This window comes from Moschus berezovskii, chromosome 7, assembly GCF_049115385.1.
Source record: "Moschus berezovskii isolate FMDL1 chromosome 7, NW_MosBer_1.0, whole genome shotgun sequence".
Lineage (NCBI taxonomy): Eukaryota > Metazoa > Chordata > Mammalia > Artiodactyla > Moschidae > Moschus > Moschus berezovskii.
In genome coordinates, this window is record NC_142466.1 from 70,094,707 (window position 1) to 70,117,314 (window position 22,608).

General features: G+C 46.5%; 1 protein-coding gene across 2 annotated transcripts in view; it reads left to right on the forward strand.

The window, feature by feature from the left end:
• TMOD1 (tropomodulin 1) overlaps nt 1–22,608 on the forward strand; it is a 93,807-nt gene that overhangs the window by 47,102 nt on the left and 24,097 nt on the right. For both annotated transcript variants that reach the window (XM_055427105.2, XM_055427103.2), the window contains exons 4-7: nt 4,950–5,069; nt 13,296–13,385; nt 14,444–14,574; nt 16,222–16,329. In XM_055427105.2, coding sequence (XP_055283080.2) covers nt 4,950–5,069; nt 13,296–13,385; nt 14,444–14,574; nt 16,222–16,329 — 449 coding nt within the window. The remainder of the gene's footprint in view (nt 1–4,949; nt 5,070–13,295; nt 13,386–14,443; nt 14,575–16,221; nt 16,330–22,608) is intronic.

The following is a 22,608-nucleotide window of genomic DNA, read 5'->3' on the forward strand; positions in this document are numbered from 1 at the left end:
CATTGATAAACATTTTGGTAGTTTTTGGCTATTGTGATTAGTGCTGCTATGAGCGTTCCTGTATAAGTATTTGCTTGGGTAACTGTTTTCAGTTCCTTGGGGTATGTATCTAGGAGTGGAATTGCTAGATCATATGTAATTCTACATTTAATTTTTTGAAGAACTGCCAAACTGTTTTCCAAAGCAACTGCACCATTTCACATTCCCACCAGTAAATATATGAGGGTCAGTTTCTCTACATCCTTGCCAACACTTGTTAGTTTCCATTCTAACTTTTGATTTTTGTTATAGTCATTATCACGATTGTGAAGAGGTCTCTCATTGTAACAGTATCAGACTTTATTTTTTGGGGCTCCAAAATCACTACGGATACTGATTGCAGCCATAAAATTAAAAGACGCTTGCTCCTTGGAAGGAAAGTTATGACCAACCTAGACAGCATATTAAAAAGCAGAGACACTACTTTGTCAACAAAGGTCCATCTAGTCAAGGCTATGGTTTTTCCCGTGGTCATGTATGGAGGTGAGAGTTGGACTGTGAAGAAAGCTGATCGCTGAAGAATTGATGCTTTTGAACTGTGGTGTTGGAGAAGACTCTTGAGAGTCCCTTGGACTGCAAGGAGATCCAACCAGTCCATTCTAAAGGAGATCAGTCTTGGGTGTTCATTGGAAGGACTGATGCTAAAGCTGAAACTTCAATACTTTGGTCACCTCATGCGAAGAGTTGACTCACTGGAAAAGACTCTGATGCTGGGAAGGATTGGGGGTGGGAGGAGAAGGGGACGACAGAGAATGAGTTGGCTGGATGGCATCACCGACTCGATGGACATGAGTTTGAGTGAACACCAGGAGTTGGTGATAGACAGGGAGGCCTGGCGTGCTGTGATTCATGGGGTCGCAGAGAGTCGGACACGACTGAGCGACTGAACTGAATTGAATGACCAATGTTGTTGAGCATCTTGTCATGTGCTTGTTGCCTATCTGTACAACTGACCCTCCGTATCTGTAGGTTCTGTATTCATGGGTTCAACCAACCATGAATCAGAAATATTTTTTAAAATTCCACTAATTTTAAAAAAGCAAAACTTGAATTTGTCTCATACTGGCAGCTATTTACATAGTATTTACCTTGCAGTAGGTATAAATAATCTAGAGGTGATTTAAAGTATACAGGAGGATGTGTGTAGGTTATATGCAAATATTATGCCATTTTATATAAATGACTTGAGCACCCAATCCCCCTCAGATACCGATAGGCAATTGTATATTCTCTTTGGAGAAATGTCTATAAGCCCTTGGCTCGCTTTTAAATACGTTGTTTTTCTTTTGGTAGTTGAGTTGTTAAAGTTCTTTGTGTATTCCGAATACTATGCTATGCTATGCTATGCTAAGTCACTTCAGTCGTGTCCGACTCTGTGTGACCCCATAGACGGAAGCCCACCAGGCTCCCCCGTCCCTGGGATTCTCCAGGCAAGAACACTGGAGTGGGTTGCCATTTCCTTCTCCAATGTGTGAAAGTGAAAATAAAGTCGCTCAGTCGTGTCCGACCCTTAGTGACCCCATGGACCGCAGCCTACCAGGCTCCTCCATCCATGAGATTTTCTAATACTAGACCCTATAAAAATATATGATTTTTGAATATTTTTTCTTCTTTTATATGTTGTCTTTCTACTTTCTTGATAATGTCCTTTGATGCACAAAGGTTTTAAATTTTAAAGTCAATTGATCAATTTTTCTCTAGCTGCTTATTCTTTTTTGTCATATCTAGGAATACTTTGCCAGATCTAAGGTGATGAAGATTTATGTTTATGTGTTCTTCTAAGAATTTTATAGTTTTAACTATTATCCTTAAGTCATTGATCTGTTTCCAGTTGACTTTTTGTGTATGGTGTGAGATAGAGATCCAGCTTTATCTTTTTGCCTATCGATATCCAGTTGTCCCAGCACCATTTCTTGAAGAAACTATTTTTCCCCATTCAATGGGTTTGACAAGTTTGTGAAAAGTCAATCTGCCTAAGATGTATGAGTTTATTTCTGGACTCTCAATTCAACCTCATTGTGTTGTATGTCTATCCTTATGTTACTGCCACATTGCTTAATCTTATAGTAAGTTTTGAAATCAGGAAGTCTGAATCCTCCAACTTTGTTTTTATCAAGATTTTTTTGACTGATTGGAATCCCTTACAATCATATGAATTTGAGGTTTGGCTTTTCTATTTCTGCAAAAAAAAAAAAAAAAAACCCTGAAATTTTAATAAGGATGGCTTTGAATCTGTGGGTTGTTTTGGGCAGTATTACCATTTTAATATTGCCTTCCAATCTTTGAAATAGGGATTCCTTTTTGCTTGTTTAGGTCTTTTTAAACTTTTTTCAGCAGTGTTTTGTGGGCTTTCCAAGTAGCTCAGTAAAAGAACCTGCCTGCCAGTGCAGGAGATTGTACAAATCCATCACCTCCTTGGTTAAATTTATTCGTAAGTATTTTGTTCTTTAGGATGTTATTGTACATGAAATTATTTTTCTAATTTCCCTTTAAGATTTTTCATTGCTGGTATATAGAAATACCACTTAGTTTTGTATGTTAATCTTGTACCCTGTTTTTTTGTGTGTGTAGAATCTTTAAGGTTTTCTACATATAAGATCATACCATCTGAGAACAAATATAATTTTACTTTTTCCTTTCAAGTCTGGATACCATTTATTTCTTGTCCATTCAGTCTGACTAGAACTTTATGTACACAGTTGGGTAGGAGCAGTGAAAGTGGGCATCCTCGTCTTATCACTGATCTGAGGGTCTCATTTCCCCACTCTGTTAGATTCCAGCTCACAGGTCATCTTCCCTGACCACCCTACCCCAAAAAGCAGAGTCCACCTCACCCACACCCCAGCCTGGAATTTCCTAATCTTTTGCTTGGCTTTATTTTCCTTTGTGATGCTTAGTACTATCTGATATCTTTACATGTTTGCTTGTTATCTGTCTGCTTTCACTAAACTGTTTCCTGCTGTCCGCCTAGTGCCAAGAATGGTACCTAGAACATAGGAAGGACTCAATAAATTGTTAATTGTTGTTCAGTCGCTAAGTTGTGTCCAACTCTTTGCAACCCCATGAACTGCAGCATGCCAGGCTTCCCTGTCCTTCACTATCTCCCGGAGTTTGCTCAAACTCATGTCCATTGAGTCAGTGATACCATCTAACCATCTCATCCTCTGTCTCCCCCTTCTCCTCTTGCCCTCAATCTTTCCCAGCATCAGGGTTTTTTTCAGTGAGTCAGCTCTTCACATCTGGTGGCCAAAGTGTTAGAGCTTCAGCTTCAGCATCAGTCCTTCCAATGAATGTTCAGGGTTGATTGCAACTCAATAAACATGTTGCATGAATAAAGACGTGTGTGTGTGTGTGTATGTGTGTGTGTGCAATTTTCCCGGCTTCCCAGGTGGCACTAGTGGTAAAGAACCTGCCTGCCAATGCAGGAGACATAAGAGCCATAGGCTCAATCCCTGGGTCTGGAAGATTCTCTTGAGGAGTGCATGGCAACCCACTCCAGTATTCTTGCGTGCAGAATCCCATGGACAGAGGAGCCTCGTGGGTACATAGGGTCACACAGAGTCAGACACAACTGAGCAACTTAGCACACACGCATGCAATTTTTCATAACCAGAATTAAATAATTTATGCTATTCTGTAAGCTTGCTTTAGATAGCTTACAGTGAATGGTGTTGGATTCTTGATCTCTAAAGATGAAGATTTAGCTTCGGGACCAGGAACCAGGCTTGATCACTCAAGAACTTTTGTGTAGCAGAGTTTTATTAAAGTATGAAAAGGGACAGAGAAAGCTTATGACATAGACACCAGAAGGGGGACGGAGAGTGCCCCCCCTTCTAGTTTTAGCAAGCTGTTTTATGTCTGTTAGAAAGTTATTAATCAGATAAGAAAGATACCTCAAGGCTGACGGAGTTTCACCAGGCCCCTCTCCCACAATGTGCATTTTTGAGATAGGATGGCATGAGGTGTGTCATCCCCCAGCCATAAAACAATTGATATGAATACGGGTTTTTTGAGCTATTATCAGCCAAAAGTTAGTCTTAAGTGGAACCATATTGAAGAAAGGCAAATTCCAAGGCAAATACATAGTTTTCATTAACGTATTTTAAGGAAAACATTTCCATAAGAAAAACGCATTGGTTAGCTCAAGGTTTGAGAAAAGTTAAGTTCAGGTGGAACCAGGTGTCATCATAGCAACACAGAATTTTAAGAGACACTTGCAGCCTATTTCCACCGTTTGGAGACCCCTGGCCTTCCTGCCTGTTAACCTCTCACTTTTTCACACATGTTGTCTTGGGCGTTTTCCTTTCTTAGTGAGCAGAGCTCTCCATCATCCTTTTGTGGGATCGCCGTTGTGTGGATGCCCCATAATTTCTTCAAAAGGCCGTCTTGCCGCACTCTGCAGTCACCAACCATCCCCGTGCGTGCCTCTTTGCTCTCTCGTTCAGTAATGGGTCTGACACTTAAAAAATATAATCTCCCAAGTTTCTCCCTATCCCTCTTTTACTAATCTGAGTGTATGTATTTGTTTTAGAAATGTTTCTAAGTTTTTCTCTCATACCAGAACCCTTGTTTAGAGCATTCCAGACCCTGGCATTCTATTATATTTTTTCTTTTGCATTTTTTTCTACTTAACTGTTTGTTAAAATTAATGACCAGCGTTTTCAATAGTGAGCAGTCGCCTCTGACCAAGTTCTGAAGTTCTTCTATTTAAACATAACGGGTGCTTTGTTGGAGATCTCTGATTCCCTTTCTCTGAGCCAGTTTGGCAATGGATCCCCAGAGAAAGAAGCTTTAAGGGCATCTTGGCATGGAGGGATCCACAGGACTCTGGACTGTCCACCGGGGGTCATCGCCAGAGGCTGCCCCTGTGCAGTGGCGCTCCGTGTAACAGGCATCTCATGTGTTTTCAGGAAAGGTCTGGGTCCCCAAGCAGAAGCCAATGGATCCCGTGCTGGAAAGTGTGACACTGGAGCCGGAGCTGGAGGAGGCCCTGGCCAATGCCTCGGATGCAGAACTCTGTGACATCGCAGGTAGGAGGCATTCCTGGTGCTTCCCCATGTCCTCTAAAGCATTTGACCTGCATCAGCCCGTCAAGAATGATTTATTTCTACATAAATACCCTCTCTGTTTCTAAAAAGGACTAGAGGAGATGGAAACCTATTATCAAGAACTGAAATGAGTGAAATAGAGATAAAAACACCCAAACCCTTTCCACCTCGGAGCCCATCCCAGAGGAATGTGGGAGGCAGCCTAAGCCCTTCGCCAGCCATTGCATCAAACCCTGCCCAGGCCTCCTGGGAAGAAAGAAGCGAGGGGAGGAGACAGAGGGCTGCCGGCACCTCAGGTCCAGGGGGCTCACAGAGGCCTGGAACAGGTCATCTGATTTTACCACTTCTCACAGTTCAGAGGGCTGGGCTTGGAGCCGATCACCCCATATCTCATGTTCATACAGCACCCTCCATCTTCATGTGTGTTTCCATGTGATCTTCACAAACAGCCCCTAAAACTCCAGAAGGTGGCCTGGCATCCAGAGCCCTTCACCATCTGCTCTTGTCGCCTTATGACTGTCTGGTTCCTGCCCCACTTGTTGGTATCCCTTTGTCACCGGGGGTCAGGCTCTGGCTGTAGCGTGTCCACTGTCATGCTGTGCTCCCTGGCCCAGTAGGGTAGGTGGTCTTTTTATTCAGCAGTCTTGGGGGGCTATTATCCCTCACCCAGATGATGACAGGAGGGTGGATGACTCAAGAGACTCAAGGCAAGTGGGAAGGGGAGAGGAAAGACGGGGTCAACTGTGAGGTCAGGGGAGGAGTCCAGTTCTCCGGAGACTAAGTTGGTGTCATTAGTGAAGGTGGGTGCACTAGTATGCTCAGGCTGCCCTAACGAGATGCCACAGGCTGGTGACTTAAACAACAGAACTGTGTTTTCTCAGTAGTTCTGGAGGTTAGCTGTCCAAGATCAAGGTGTCCACAGGGTTGGTTCCCTCTGAGCCCTCTCTCCCGTGCTTGCAGATGGCCGTATCTCTCTGTCACTCTGTGCATATGTCCCCTGGGGTCCCTTTGTGTGTCCTAATCTCCTTCTCGTAAGTACACCAGGCAGATTGCATTAGGACCCACCTTAACAGCCTCATTGTCATTTAATCACTTCTTTAGAGACCTTATCTCTGAAAACAGTTAAAATTCTAAGGGGCTAGAAATTACCTTATTTATCATATTAGAGGGACAAAGCAGGACACAAGCAGCAATTTTGGAGGGACAAAATTCAGCCGTAACAGTGAGGGAGGGACAAGTATAGGGGAAATAAGGGCAATGGCCACCCACAGGGGGGCAGGTGTATATGAAAGTCCTTCAGTTCTTTCAGGATCCACCCTGGAGATAGGGAGGTGGGTGTCATCAGTATCATCAAGCTCTAGGGTGGAGGGCCTGGTGGGAGTGGAGTCTGGGGCTCTGGAGGCTAGGGTCCGGGCTGGGGTAGAAGTCTTTGGGAGAAGAGTGGAAATAGGATGAAGGTAGCCACCGTGGATACCACGAATGGGCTGGGAACCTAAGGCCGAATCAAGATGGGCAGAGCCTAATGGAAGAGCTAGGGAGACAGTATGAGGGTTCAGGCCTGCCAGGAGACTCAGAGGCGAGGCCAGAGGCCAGTGAGGCTGCTGTTGCCAGGGGACTCAGTTGCTGCAGTGTCTTATGCTTTTTGCATCCTCCAGCTTTTTGTGCGTGTTGTGTACCAGTATGATGACATTCTTAGGGGAGAGGAGGAAGGGGAACCAGAGCCAGGTTGCAGCAACCTGAGGAGTGAACAAAGGGAGCCAGTATGTAGACCCTCAACCCAGATAGCCTTTCCTGTGGGGAGGCGGAACAAAGACAAAGGGCAGTGGCTTGAAGGGTGTCAGGGCTGAGAGAGAAAGGTGTTCACTTTCACTTTGAAGTACTCAGCCGTGAGGGTGTGACCCTGGAAATGCAGCACTTAGGTCAGGATACTCAACTGCTTTGCTCATCAAAACCCACACATGTCACATTAGATCCCACATTAGGCTCCGGTATTGGGACCAAACTGTCTCCCCGACTCAGAGTTTGCTTGAGTCCCAGTTCGTCTGTGTGCCTGGGCAGTGGGTGGGGGACCCAGTTGTCCAGCATCTCCACACTGGCTCAGCCCAGTGACTGTTTTTGTCCTGGTCCTTCTCCTCTGATCACCCTCGTGACGTCACGCTCCTCATTAGGCAGCTCAGAGGGATTATCAAATGACTCCACTGTCAGCACCGCCAGTTCCTATGCCAAAATAGAACTGCAATATCATGCTAAGTTTCTGTCTTGATTTCTTGAAACTATTCCTCTTTATTTTTGTTGGCATGGCTAATTACTAGTATGTGTTTATGATACCATACACTTCCAATGCCCGGAAGGGAGAGGGGGGCTGCAGGGAGACACCAGTGTTAACTGGCTAGCCTTGGACGCCTATTGTTGCATGTCAGCTATTTGAAAGGTGGCCGTGGAAGAAGGTGTGGAACATTGTTGACCACCAACTTTGTCCTTGCTGCTGTGGGCGTTGCTTTCCACACCTTGTTGCATTTATTGACCACAGCGATCCTATGAAGTGAGTTTTATTGAAGTCCCCATTTTACAGATGGAGAAAGTCGGCATAGTGAGGTTATCCTTGCCCACGGGTTTGAACTCCAGAAGCTTGGTTCTAGGGTCTGCTCACAACATCACCACCCAGTACCCCCTGGATAGAGCCTTCCAGGGTAGGGAAGTGGATACAGAGTAGGGAGAGGGGTGCATGGCTGAATCTCAGAGTCGGCCGGGGCGAGCGTAGGAATTAGGAAAGGCTCTAGATGTCACACTAAAGCATTGAGGCCTGGGCTGGGGATTGTTGGGAGAGGCCAGATGAAAGCAAGGGTTTGGGCAGAGAGGTGGTGGTGTTGGGAGGAGAGGGGATGGAGAGGACAGGCCCCAGGTGAGGCCAGGGGCCAAGGTGGCCTGTATCTGAGACGTGTTTCTGAAACACCAGCTCCTCCTAGAGCTGGATCAGAGGACAAGAGGCTGAGATGATGAGATGAGTGCGGGCTTTTGGCCTGAGGCTCCAGGAAACAGAGCTCGGTGCCTGCAAGGACCGAGGAGAGCTGCCCAGCCAGGAGTCAACTTAAGAGATGGAGTTGCTGGAGGTGGGACATCTTGTTGGAGTGCTAGGGGTGTTGCCGGCGGTAGCTGGAGCCCCGAATGGATGATGCATTAGGGAACGAAGAGGAGGGCATGCTGGGTCCAGGGTCTGCAGGTCCTCTCTGCTCCCTGTGACTTGACTCCCGGCCAGAGCATTTCTGTTAACTAAGCTTCTAACTGGAGAAGGAAACGGTAACCCACTCCAGTATTCTTGCCTGGAGAATCTCATGGACGGAGAAGCCTGGTAGGCTACAGTCCATGGGGTCGCATAGAGTCGGACACGACTGAGCGACAGAACGGACGGAAGCTTCTAACTGCGCTGGACTAACCATAAGAAAGCAGCCTGGTTCCTGCCCGTGCAGAGCTAAGTTTAAACAAACACCGAGGCCAATATGCAGGGACAGGTGGGAGCAAGTGTTGTAGGGAGAAAGGGCCGAGTGCAGGAGAGGGCTCAGCCAGTGGTGGGACGTAAGATGAGGTGGGGACAGAAGCTGGGCCAAAGGGAGGAAGAGTCGAGGTGAGCTAGGCCAGGAGATGGGTCCCAGTGGGAAAGAGGCTCCGAAGTGGGAATGTGGCAGCCCCTCTGAGCCATTGCTTTACAGGTGCACGTGCAGCAGGCTTGATAAGTGGCTGTGATAGGAATGTGTAGAGGGACACCCAGGAGACGAGTCACGTGAGCCAGACCTGTGAACTCTCACTCACGAGTTAGCATATACCGCTGGGATGAATCAGATCCAGTCCCTGACCTGGGACCCAGGATGTGATGGAGAGGACAGAACAGAGACATACAAATATCAACATGAAGTGTCATCATAGGTGATGAGCAATGTGCTGGCCCCCGACCGTGCTAACTCCTTGGCATGTGGCCTTGAGTTGTAGCTCTGAGGCCACTGGGAGTCAGCTGCAAGCAAGTACATGATCACTGCCTCCCCTCCCCAGTCAGGGGTATGACCTTGACTCACCTTTGGGGAACTTTCAGGCAGGGCAGGACCCAAGAAGGAATTGAGGGTGGGGAAACTTACCCTTCAGAACCCCCAGGCCAGCCCAGGGAAGTTGGTACCCCCAGCTCCTGTGACGATCAGAGGCAGTCTTAGTCAGACCGCCCAGCTTCTGCTGTACCTTGATGTCTTAAGACACCTCTTCTCTCCTGATACTACAAGGGTCAGGGTATGGCTTATTCAGAAATAGTTGGTTCAACTGCTCTGAGGTCCTGGGCCGGAGCCAGCTTCTCTCACCTGCTCCTAGGATGCAGGAAATACCCTCCAGCCATCTGCCCGAGTCACCCCAAGCACTTGGCAGCTGGAGGAGCCAAGGATGTGTGCTGCTGTCTCTCTGTGTCCTAAGTCAAATTACCAACTGAGTGAACCCTGCCAAGGCAGAGTGAGGAAAGAGAACTTGATGTTCTTTTTCAGAGTTCAAAAATAGGCCTTTTTGAGTTTTGAGGAAGATCTAGACTTTTTTTTCTTGTAAGAAATCACATTCCCCTGTGCTAAATTCAGCCCTGCCAGTATCTACAAAGAATGAAGCAGCAGGCAATGTTGATGTGCTGTTTTTCTCTGTCACTCACTCCTGGTGACATGGAGTGTGCAAAACCAAGCAAGGAAAAAGTCATGGTTTGGTCCTTAGATCAGGAGAAGGGAATACCGGCTTCAAAGCCACCGGGCAGTCTGCTCAGTGGTGGAGATTTTACTTGGTCCCTCCCCCTCCAACCCTCCGCCCTCTCACCTTCTTAGAACTTTAATCTCTGAATTGCCAAACTGTTTTATTTCTTCTTATGGCTGCTGTTGATATACATTACCTCCTAGAATATATGTCATCTGTCTTTAGAATTCTGAGGTCGAGGGGAAATTTTAGAACTTTAGGCCAGTTGGTGACCTAGTATGTGGAGGTGTGGTTGAGGACATTAACTTAGAAGGGAGGATGGTCTTCACCAAATGGTCTTTGACCAACTATTACCCTCTTGAGCTGGCTAGGAAAATGGGGGTTGACAGTACCTGTCCTGGATGCTGCTCGTAAAAATCAAACACTATAAGACAGTGAGAAATTGTCATGTGGCTATTAAGGCCCATGAGAAGGTAAGAGATCGTCCCTCAAACATGATCCATTTTAGAGGTGAGTACACTGAGGCGCAAAAAGTGGAAGTCATCTGGACAGGGTTACTCAGTAAATTAGTACCAAGGCTCAGTCCAGAGTCCAGGTCTCCTTCCTCTGCCCCCTGGCACTTCCTCGTAACCTTCCTGCCTTGGCTCCCGGTTTCTGGACCATTACGAAAAGCTATCATTCAAGCACAAAATGCATTTTCCATTTTCCCACCACTCTATACACTATAAGCAAGAGAAGCCATCTGAGGTTACATCTTTCCTATGATTTCCAACAACTTTTACAAACTGTTTTTCCAAACCTAAAATCCAGCAGCAGCCCAGAACCACCATCAGAGCCACTGTCTGGGTGGGGGCTGGAAGAGCCCACCCCAGAAGGTGATTTCAGGTAATCTGATTCACCTGCTGCTGACTCAAGCCGCAGCTCCCTCTGCCCACAGAAATGCAGCCTAAATTAAGGCCCAAAGAGCTCAAAAGAGTGCAAAGAAGCCTCTCTCCTTACCAGTTCTTAACGATGAGCAGGCAGGTCTAATTTTAGCAGAGAAGACTCATAGAATGTGAGAAACAGAAGGGACTTTCAGATCATCTTGTCTTGTGGTTCTTAGCTCCCACTGAGCATCAAAAATCATCCAAGGAGATTAAAAATACATCTCCAGAGATTAGATCAGTTTGTCCAGGAGGACCACTGGTATTGTTGTAAAGTTCCTGGATCATTTGTATGTGTAGCCATGATTGAGAACCAATGGTCTAGTCTTACCCCTCATTGTACAGAGGAAGCTGAAACCCAGAAAGGGGAGTGAACTTATCCAAGGACACAGCAGCATCAGAGGCAGAGTCAGGACTGGAACTTGGGTCTCTTGACTCTTCACTAAAGGTTCCTATATTGTCTCTCTAACTAGAAATTGCATCTAATGAAATGGCCAGGGAAGTGTTTTTTTTTTTCTTTTTAATGACAAATGTTTACCAAATATCATCTTCTGAAAGAGGTCCAAGACAGAGAATACTCTTCCCCGATCTCTGGAAGCCCACAGTCCAGTAGGGGAGGCACACATACACCCAGATAGTTCTAACACTGTGCTGTGAGAGAGCTAGAGGGAAGGTGGAATCCAGGAGGACTTCTGGGAAGGAAGCATTATTCCAGACTTAAAGGATGGGGAGGCAGAGTTGTTAGATCAGATACTGGATGTTCAACTGGATTTGAATTTCAGATAAACAATAAGTTTCTCATAGAAAAAGTTCTTAAATGCTGAATGGGGTGCATTCATATCAGAACATTATTAATTGTTTATCTGAAATTACAGCTTAACTGGGTATCCTGTAATTTTATTTGCTAAATCTCAAAACTCTCCAGTTGGGGGCGGGGGGCTGCATTTCAGCAGTGGGTAGTGCAGATGGAAAGAGGATCGCCAGCAAATGGGTGGTGGCATTGGCAGAAGTGGGAGCAGCCACTGAGCAGTGACCATTGGCATTGCCAGAGCAGAAAGGGCCTGGGCGAGGGACAGGCCTACTGAAGCAGGGCCAGCCCAGGGAGGATGGGTGAAGCCAGGCTTTGGGGTCACAAGACATAGTCCTCCCAAGTGAACACTGCACCAGCCTCACAGTCCCACAAGCCTGTCCCTCCCCTCTGTGGTCAATGCTACTCATTCAGCCTGAGTAACAGAAACCTGAGTCAGACCATCTCACTCCCTGCTCAGGCCACACCTAGAAAAAGATATCTGAACTTCTTATCTAGAAGGCCCTGTAGGGTGTGACCTGGCCTATTTGAATCAAATCTACTCTGAAGCACTGTTGTAAAGATTCGGGGGGGATGACGTCAGACAGTGTTCTCAACCTTGGCTGCCCACTGAAACCACCTGGAGAGCTTTTTAAATTTTTATTGGAGTATAGTTTTGATTGATTTACAATGCTGTGTTAGTATGGGGAGCTTTTAAAAAGGCAGATGCTTGGCCCCAGCCCTGGGGATTGTGGTTTCCTTGGTCTGGGGTGGTCTGGGGTAGTCTGGGCATCAGGAGTTTCAAAAGATTCCCAGTGATTCGGATGCACAGTGATTGAGGGTCACTGCTGTCCGGTGTGCTCTCTAGCCCCACTGAAGCAGCTGGTGAGGGCATGTTGCCCTCTGCCACGTGTCCAGCTTCACCTCTGTCCATCTTCAGTTTCCCCCTCTCTCCCTGGCCTGTGGCTTCCTACCCACCATCCCTCTGTCCAAAATACTCTACCTTCTTTCTTTTAACTTGGCCAACATCTCATCACTCCCATCCGTCTCTGTCCTCTTCTCCCAGAACATATTGAACTTTTTCTTTACAACACTCAGCATACTCTGCACTTATGTTTTCAGTTGTGTGGTTACTTGCTTAGTCTCTCGCTCCCAGCAGATTGTAGGCTGCATGGCAGAGGCCCTGTCTCTCTTACTCCTCACTATCCCCACCCGGAGCTGGACACGTGACGCTGGCACTCAGTAAATGCCGAACAAATGAATGGATGAAGAGATCAGGAGAGGGATACGGTCAGGTTTGCATTTCCAGAGAGATCTTTCTGACTACTCTGTGCTGTATGCTGCTGCGGGAGGGTTGGAAGAGACCGAAGCCAGCATACGAGTGATTCCACAGCTGGAATCACAGGCGAGAACTGATAGGGCCCTGACCAGGACAGAGGTGATGGAGTGGGAGATGGGACAAATGAGAGATCCTGTACAGGAGGGTGAGGATTTGGGGGGAAGGGTGCCATGTGACTGAGGTTCTGCCCCAGAGGACAGGCAGGATGAGAAGATGAGAAAGAGGAGTTCTGTTTTGGCCAAGTTGGGTTGGACGTGTCAAGGAATCTGAGGCCAGGGACTAGAGACATCTAGGCTGGGGATAGAGATTGGACAGTCACAGCGTAGAGGCAAGAATAAAAACCAAAGTGTTTCTTGCCATTTCTGTGAGCACAACTTCCTGGGGCATGGAAAGTCTGTGCCTGGGAAGCTGACTGTCTGAGAGGTGCGTCACAGGCCCTTGTGTCCCCGCAGCTATCCTCGGCATGCACACGCTCATGAGCAACCAGCAGTACTACCAGGCCTTGGGCAGCAGCTCCATCGTGAACAAGGAGGGACTCAACAGTGAGTACCGGCCCCGCTCCCTGTCCCACTGCAAGGACGTCTTGGCAGTGAGGGGTCCTCCTGACTCTTGCTACCTCCGCCCACCCTCTGCAATCTCATTGCAGAAGGTTTCAAATTCTACTAGCTAAAACTACCCACCTCTTCTTTTTACTCTCCTGGGATCCTTGTGACTTGATTACAAAGGCCTTCCCCATCCCATGGAGAAGGAAATGGCAACCCACTCCAATATTCTTGCCTGGAGAATCCCATGGATGGAGGAGCCTGGTGGGCTACAGTCCATGGGGTCGCAAAGAGTCGGACGTGACTGAGCAACTTCACTTCACTCCCCATCCCAATATTATCAGAACATCCTCCTTCATTTTCTTCTGTAAGTTTTAGAGATTTCCTTCTCTACTCCACTTCTTAATCCTCCTGTAGTTCATGTTCTGTGCGGTGTGAAATGAGATCAAGCTTTCATCTTATATCAATATTCCATTGTCCCAGCACCACTCTTTGCAAAGTCCGTCCTTTCACCTCTGGTTTGGGGCTCCACCCAGATCATAAATGTCCATGTATCCATAGGGGTCTGTCTCTGGGTGCCTCTCCTGCTCCACAAGTCTCCTTGTCCTTTCCTGTACCAACATTGCATTGTCTGAATTGCTCCACTGCATTGTTCCAAGCTGGCAATTTGGCCCCAAAGAGAAATGAAGGCACCCAAAGCACAATTACCCTTTCCTTTGGAAGGCCTACATGTTTCTTTCCCATCCAGTCTTCATTTTATCCTCACAGGAACCCACTGGGTAGAACGACTGTTCACACTCTACTGTGAGGACACCGAGCTTCAGACAGTTTGGTGAATCCACCTAGTTCTTGCAGATCGGCAGAGGCTTTGTCCAAGTAGGGCCTAGACTCCTGGCCCAGTCCATCACCATCCTCCTCCAACCCCTCCACTCAGTAACTCCCGAGAGGCCGTCTTCCGTGTCCCTGAACTCTACGGCCACTTCCTTCTGATGTCCTTGTGTCGAGGGAAAATGACGGCCCATCTCTGAGAGCCATCTCCCTATTGTCGGTCACTCTAGGTGTGATCAAACCTACACAGTACAAGCCTGTGCCTGACGAAGAACCAAATGCCACCGATGTGGAAGAAACACTGGAGAGGATAAAGAACAATGACCCGAAACTCGAAGAGGTCAACCTCAACAACATCCGGGTGAGGCCCCCTTCACCTGCTTCCCCTGCTGTGGGGTGTGGGGGAAGCCGAGTCCGCTCAGGCCCAGACGGCCCAGACTAGACTGCACACAGACAGCAGTGTGTGCTTGGACTCTGGGTGCTTCTGAATCAGGACTAGACGCAAAACTTTGGGGAAGGAGGACAGTGTAAACCGGCACAGCCCATCATCTCGGTTTCCTTCGGGGCTTGACATCAGACCCAGATGTTCACCACAGCCAACCCAGCTGCGACTCTGGAAACCCACCACCTTACCCACAACACTGAGAGCTTCTCAGAGATAAATCATGAGTCAGACACATATGGCTACACAGGATCTCAAGGCTGGGAAGCCTGGGGTCCACCAGGTTCGTGGGGTAACCCAAGCCTGGGGAGGGCCTAACCCTGACCCTGCGCCTCATGCACGTTTTCAGCCTCATTCTGCAGCCCTCAACGGGAACCACTGGCCCAGTGTCCAAAGACATACTCTGGGCTGTTGGCCCACATCTCTGGACCCTTCCTGTGAGACCGCCTGGCAGAGCGGGGACGGGTGGACAGGCTGTGGGAGGAATGCAGAAGCAGGCCCAGCTGCCTGCTCACCTGCTCAGCCCGGGAGCCAGAGAGATTAGTTCTCAGGGGGTGTGGATGTAAGATAAGAAGTGGGCCCCTCACTTCCCAGCTCCCTTTTCCTTTCTTCTCCGCTTTCTTTTAAGTGGCTGCCAGCCTCATGGCATAATCAGATTGGAAACCTGCGCCTGCAGTGTCTCCTCCACCTGGTCTCCCTGTGCTTTGCTCCCATGGGGGCTAAAGTGACGCTCTGAAATGCGAGATCCATTCGGGTGCCTCCGCTATCTGCCATTGGCAGCGTAGGAGACACTGGCACAATTCAGAGCTGTGCACCCTGGCAACGTCTATGGGCTCAGACAAGCGTGGGATGGGGGACCTGGCCATGGCCCTGTGCCTTCACCGTGGGGCCTCAGGCAAGGGCTCACCCTTTCAGGCCCATTTCCCCTCTGCGTGTGAGGCAGTTAGTCTAGGTCAGTGGTTTTCACTTGAGATTAAAAAATTAATAAATGTCGATGCCCAGTCCCTCTCCCCACAGAGATCCTGATTTTATTGGTCTAGGGCAGGCCTCAGCATCAGCATTTTATGAAAGTTCCCTAGCACCTCCAATGTGTGGTAGAGCTGAGACCCTCTGGGACAGATGTCTCTTAAAGATTGTCTAGGGCAATGCCCCACCTTATTTTATGGAAACAAACTCAGAGAGGGGCAGAGACTTCCCCAGAGTCACACAGCAAGTCAGAAACATTGCCTGTTGCACACACCCGCAGGCCTGAGCTCTCGGCCGAACGCTCTCCTGAGCCTTTGCCTTGATGTGTTCCTGCTCCTACGGTCTCTGCATGTACAAAGAAAAAACTGCAGGTGCTGTCTGAAACGTTCAGGGAGGACTTTCTCAATCTGTTTACCAGAAAGCTCTCCCCAAATCTCAGCCATCTGGAGCAAAGCAGGAACCCTTTGCCCATTCAGCTCTTTAGTCAGAGATGTGCTGGGCATCGGGTTGTATCAGGTTGTGAGAGAATTACTGCCCCATCTCTCTGCCCTGCCTGCCCCTGGCAGGGCTGCTGGTCACTGCTTGACTTTCTCTCTGCAGAATATCCCCATACCCACTCTCAAGGCGTATGCAGAAGCCCTCAAAGAGAACTCGTATGTGAAGAAGTTCAGCATCGTGGGAACACGGAGCAATGACCCGGTGGCATTTGTATGTACCTTTCTGTCCTGTTGCATTGAGAGTGGGAGGCATAGAAACAGGAAAGTTGACATTTGTGGCCTCAGGACTGGCCACGTGCCACCGATGAAGAACCCTGTGTGGTGAGGTGTGATGTGGTGAAAGACACAGGGCTAGGAGCCAGGAGGGAAAGTGGACAGAATAGCTATTAGCCAGGCACCGTCTGTACATTATCCTAGTTAATCTCCACAATCATCCCAGATCCCAGAGGTGCAGGGCTCCCCACTTTACAGATGAAGAACGTGGGGTAGAGGGAGCTCAGACAACTTGCTTTGTCCAAAGTTTCACAGCAAGTGAGAAGTGGAGTTGAGATTTAAATGCAAGTCGCATGGACCTTAAAGTTGGATCTCTCTCTCCACTCACTGTGTAGACAAGGGCCTGCCCCTCCCTGGTCCTCAGTTTCTCCATATCTATAACTATTGTCTTCATTGGTGGTTCCCAGTGATCAATTTTATTTGATCTTTTCTGTGTCTTAAAAATAATTCTGATTAGATTCAGTTCAGTTCAGTTGCTCAGTCATGTCTGACTCCTTGCAAGCCCTTGGACTGCAGCACGCCAGGCTTCCCTGTTCATCACCAACTCCCAGAGCCTGCTCAAACTCATCCATCGAGTCGGTGATGCCATCCAACCATCTCATCTTCTGTCGTGCCCTTCTCTTCCTGCCTTCAATCTTTCCTCGCATCAGGGTCTTTTCCAGTCAGTCAGTTCTTCGCATCAGATGGCCAAAGTATTGGAGTTTCAACTTCAGCATCAGTCTTTCCAATAAATATTCAGGACTGATTTCCTTTAGGGTTGACTGGTTTGATCTCCTTGCAGTCCAAGGGACTCTCAAGAGTCTTCTCCAACACCACAGTTCAAAAGCATCAATTCTTCGGCGATCAGCTTTCTTCACAGTCCAACTCTCGCCTCCATACATGACCACTGGAAAAACCATAGCCTTGACTAGACGGACCTTTGTTGACAAAGTAATGTCTCTGCTTTTTAATATGCTGTCTAGGTTGGTCATAGCTTTTCTTCCAAGGAGCAAGCATCTTTTAATTTAATGGTTGTAGTCACCATCTGCAGTGATTTTGGAGCCCCTAAAAATAAAGCCTGTCACTGTTTCCACTGTTTCCCTATCTATTTGCCATGAAGTGATGGGACTGGAAACAGTGGCTGACTTTATTTTTCTGGGCTCCAAAATCACTGCAGATGGTGATCGCAGCCATGAAATTAAAAGACCCTTACTCCTTGGAAGGAAAGTTATGACCAACCTAGACAGCATATTAAAAAGCAGAGACATTACTTTGTCAACAAAGGTCCGTCTAGTCAAGGCTATGGTTTTTCCAGTGGTCATGTTTGGAGGCGAGAGTTGGACTGTGAAGAAAGCTGATCGCCGAAGAATTGATGCTTTTGAACTGTGGTGCTGGAGAAGACTCTTGAGAGTCCCTTGGACTGCAAGGAGATCCAACCAGTCCATTCTAAAGGAGATCAGTCCTGGGTGTTCATTGGAAAGACTGATGCTGAAGCTGAAACTCCAATACTTTGGCTACCTCATGCGAAGAGTTGACTCACTGAAAAAGACTCTGATGCTGGGAGGGATTGGGGGCAGGAGGAGAAGGGGACGACAGAGGATGAGATGGTTGGATGGCATACTGACTCGAAGGACATGGGTTTGAGTGAACTCCAGGAGTTGGTGATGGACAGGGAGGCCTCACGTGCTGCGGTTCATGGGGTTGCAAAGAGTCGGACACGACTGAGCAACTGAACTGAACTGATGGGACTGGATGCCATGATCTTCATTTTTTGAATGTTGAGTTTTAAGCCAGCTTTTTCACTCTCCTGTTTCACTTTCATCAAGAACTCTTTAGTTCCTCTTCACTTTCTACCATAAGAGTGGTGTCATCCGCATATCTGAGGTTATTGATATTTCTCCCTGTAATCTTGATTCCAGCTTGTGCTTCATCCAGCCCAGCATTTCTCATGATGTACTCTGCATATAAGTTAACTAAGCAGGGTGACAATATACAGCCTTGATGATCTCCTTTCCCAATTTAGAACTGTCAGTTGCTCCATGTCTGGTACTAACTGTTGCTTCTTGACATGCATACAGATTTCTCGGGAGGCAAGTCAGGTGGTCTGGTATTCCCATCTCTTGAAGAATTTTTCACAGCTGCTTGTGATCCATACAGTCAAAGGCTTTAGCATAATCAGTAAAGCAGAAGTAGATGTTTTTCTGGAATTCTCTTGCTTTTTCTAAGATCCAACGGATGTTGGAAATTTGATCTCTGATTAGATTAAATTGTATTTATTATAAAGTAGCCATCAACTCCTTTTTAAAAAATATTCAATGCATATTTATGGAGTGTTTGTGTCCAGCACTGAATTAGGTTCTGAGAATACAACTGTGACCAAGATAGTCACAGCTCCCACTTTCATGAATGGAACGGTCCATGTAGAAAGATAAAGGATAACAGTACAGTATGATTCAGTTCAGTTCAGTTCAGTCGCTCAGTCGTGTCCGACTCTCCGCGACCCTATGAATCACAGCACGCCAGGCCTCCCTATCCATCACCAACTCCCGGAGTACACTCAAACTCATGTCCACAGAGTCGGTGATGCCATCCAGCCATCTCATTCTCTGTCGTCCCCTTCTCCTCCCGCCCCCAACCTTTCCCAGCATCAGAGTCTTTTCCAGTGAGTCAACTCGTCTCATGAGGTGGCCAAAGTATTGGAGTTTCAGCTTTAGCATCAGTCCCTCCAATGAACATCCAGGATTGATCTCATTTAGAATGGACTGGTTGGATCTCCTTGCAGTATAAGGGACTCTCAAGAGTCTTCTCCAACACCACAGTTCAAAAGCATCGATTCTTCGGCGATCAGCTTTCTTCACAGTCCAACTCTCACATCCATACATGACCACGGGAAAAACCATTGCCTTGACTAGACGGACCTTGGTCGGCAAAGTAATGTCTCTGCTTTTTAATATACTATCAAGGTTGGTCATAACTTTCCTTCCAAGGAGCAAGCGTCTTTTAATTTCATGGCTGCAATCAGCATCTGCAGTGATTTTGGAGCCCAAAAAAACAAAGTCTGACACTGTTTCCACTGTTTTTCCATCTATTTCCCATGAAGTGATGGGACCAGATGCCATGATCTTTGTTTTCTGAATGTTGAGCTTCAAGCCAACCTTTTCACTCTCCTCTTTCACTTTCATCAAGAGGCTTTTGAGTTCCTCTTCACTTTCTGCCATAAGGGTAGTGTCATCTGCATATCTGAGGTTATTGATATTTCTCCCAGCAATCTTGATTCCAGCTTGTGCTTCTTCCAGCCCAGCGTTCCTCATGATGTACTCTGCATATAAGTTAAATAAGCAGGGTGACAATATACAGCCTTGACGTACTCCTTTTCCTATTTGGAACCAGTCTGTTGTTCCATGTCCAGTTCTAACTGTTGCTTCCTGACCTGCATACAGGTTTCTCAAGAGGCAGGTCAGGTGGTCTGGGATTCCCATCTCTTTCAGAATGTTCCACAGTTTATTGTGATCCACACAGTCAAAGGCTTTGGCATAGTCAATGAAGCAGAAATAGATGTTTTTCTGAAACTCTCTTGCTTTCTCCATGATCCAGCGGATGTTGGCAATTTGATCTCTGGTGCCTCTGCCTTTTCTAAAATTACTACAATACTAATAGCAGATTAAAAGGTACATGGATTAGCCTACCAGCCATGGTAATTAACCATTTAGGAGAAGGAAATGGCAACCCACTCCAGTGTTCTTGCCTGGAGAATCCCAGGGACGGGGGAGCCTGGTGGGCTGCCGTCTATGGGGTCACACAGAGTCGGACACGACTGAAGTGACTTAGCAGCAGCAGCAGCAGCAATCAGTTTCGGAGAAGGCAATGGCAAGCCACTCCAGTACTCTTGCCTAGAAAATCCCATGGATGGAGGAGCCTGGTAGGCTGCAGTCCATGGGGTCGCTATGGGTCGGACACGACTGGGCGACTTCACTTTCAATTTTCACTTTCACACATTGGAGAAGGAAATGACAACCCACTCCAGTGTTCTTGCCTGGAGAATCCCAGGGACGGGGGAGCCTGGTGGGCTTCCGTCTATGGGGTCACACAGAGTCGGACACAACTGAAGTGACTTAGCAGCAGCAGCAATCAGTTTTATTGATATCCACAAAATAACTTTCTGGGATTTCAATTGGGATTGCATTGAATCTATATCAAAATGGGAAGAACTGTTATCTTGACAATATTGAGTTTTCTTGTACATGAATATGGAATATATCTCCATTTATTTAGTTCTTTTTGATTTCATACAACAGAGCTTTGTAGTTTAGCTCATATAGATCTTGTACATATTTTGTTAGCTTTATACCTAAGTATTTCATTGTTTGGGGTGCTAACGTAAATAGTATTGTACTTTAAATTTTAAATTCCACTTGTTCATTGCTATCTATGGAAGAGCAGCTGACTTTTCTTTATTAACCATATCCTACAACCTTGCTATAATTGCTTATTAGTTCCAGGAGTTTTCTTTGTCAGTTATTTTGTATTTTCTGTGTAACCAATAATGTCATTTGCAAACAAGTGCAGTTCAGTCGCTCAATTGTGTCTGACTTTTTGCAACCCCATGGACTATAGCATGCCAGGCTTCCCCATCCATCACCAGCTCCTGGAGCCTGTTCAAACTCATGTCCATGGAATTGGTGATGCCATCCAACTATCTCATCTTTGCAAACAAAGACAGTTTTATTTCATCTTCCCAATCTATATGCTTTTTATTTCCTTTTCTTGCCTTAGTGCATTGGACAGAACTTCTGTTACAATATTGAAAAAGAGGGCTGAGAGGGGGCATATTTGCCTCGTACCTAATCTTAGAAATAGTTTCAAATTTCTTACCACTAAGTATGAAGTTAACTGTAGGGTTTTGGTTTTTTTTTGTAGATAATCTTTATCAATTTGAGGGAAATTGCTCTCTGTTCCTAGTTTACTGGAACTTTTTATCATGCATGGATGTTGGATTTTGTCAAATGCTTGTTTTGCATCTATTGAAATGACTGATTTTTCTTTTAGCTTGTTGATGTGATGGAATATCCCCCTTAGTCATAATTCAAAATACTTTTTAATTTATATTGAGATTTCTTCCTTGATCCATGTGTTATTTAGAAGTGTGTTGCTTAATCTCCATGTATTAGGGGAGTTTTCTGCTTATCTTTTTGTTATTGAATTTCTAGTTTGATTCCATTATGGTCTGAGAACAAACATTGTATGATTTCTGTTCTTTTAAATTTGTTATAGTGTGTTTTGTGGCCCAGAATGTGGTCTATTTTGGTGAATGCTCCAATGTGCATGAGAAGAATGTGTATTCTGCTATTGTTGGATGAAATAGTCTGTAGATGTCAATTCTATCTAGTTGATTGATGGTGGTGTTGTGTTCAGTTTTGTCTTTCCTGGTCTTTGACCTGCTAGAGCTGTCCATATCCATAGAGGTGTATGGAAGTCTCCATCTATGATAGTGGATTCATCTCTCTCTTTGCAGTTCTATTAGTCTTTGCCTCATATAGTTTGATGCTCTGTTGTTCAGCACATTCTCACTAAGGATTGTATGTCTTGAACAATTGACCCCATACTATCCTTCTTTATCCTGATAAATTTACTTACTTTGAAGTCCATTCATAGCAATCAATTATTTTCTCATTTTTAAAATACATAGGACATTTCCTTGGTTGTTTTTGAAATGATAGAAATGGCTCATAGTCTCTCACTGCTGCCAGTGAAGAAGCTCTGTTTAGATGTTCTCTGACCTCACGATATCTCCAGTGGATCCTGAGTTTGCCCACAGAGACACAGCTGGCAAAGTCACATGCTCTGCCCACTGCTGTCACTGGATCAGAAACCAAGCCCATCTGTGCTGGCAGTCAGCTCAGTTCCACAGATATTTACGGGGAATTGACCCTGTGCCAGGTCAACAGCTGATGTCATACCCTTCACACCAGGATACCCATTGTTGAAGATGAAAATACTTCTGGGACGATGGGTAACAAGCTACCAGAGCTCCATTAGTGTCCACACTTCCTGCCCCAGCTCTTCTCCTGCCCATTTCTTTACTCTGGTCCAGCAGACAGAGTTGACACCTGGTATGACACTGCCTATAGGACCAACTCAGTCACTAGAATGTCTACTTGGATCAGCCTGCTATACTTACATACTAGCTGTCAAATATTTTGATTGTCAGGCCACACCTTTCCTGGGGAGCAAGAGGTAT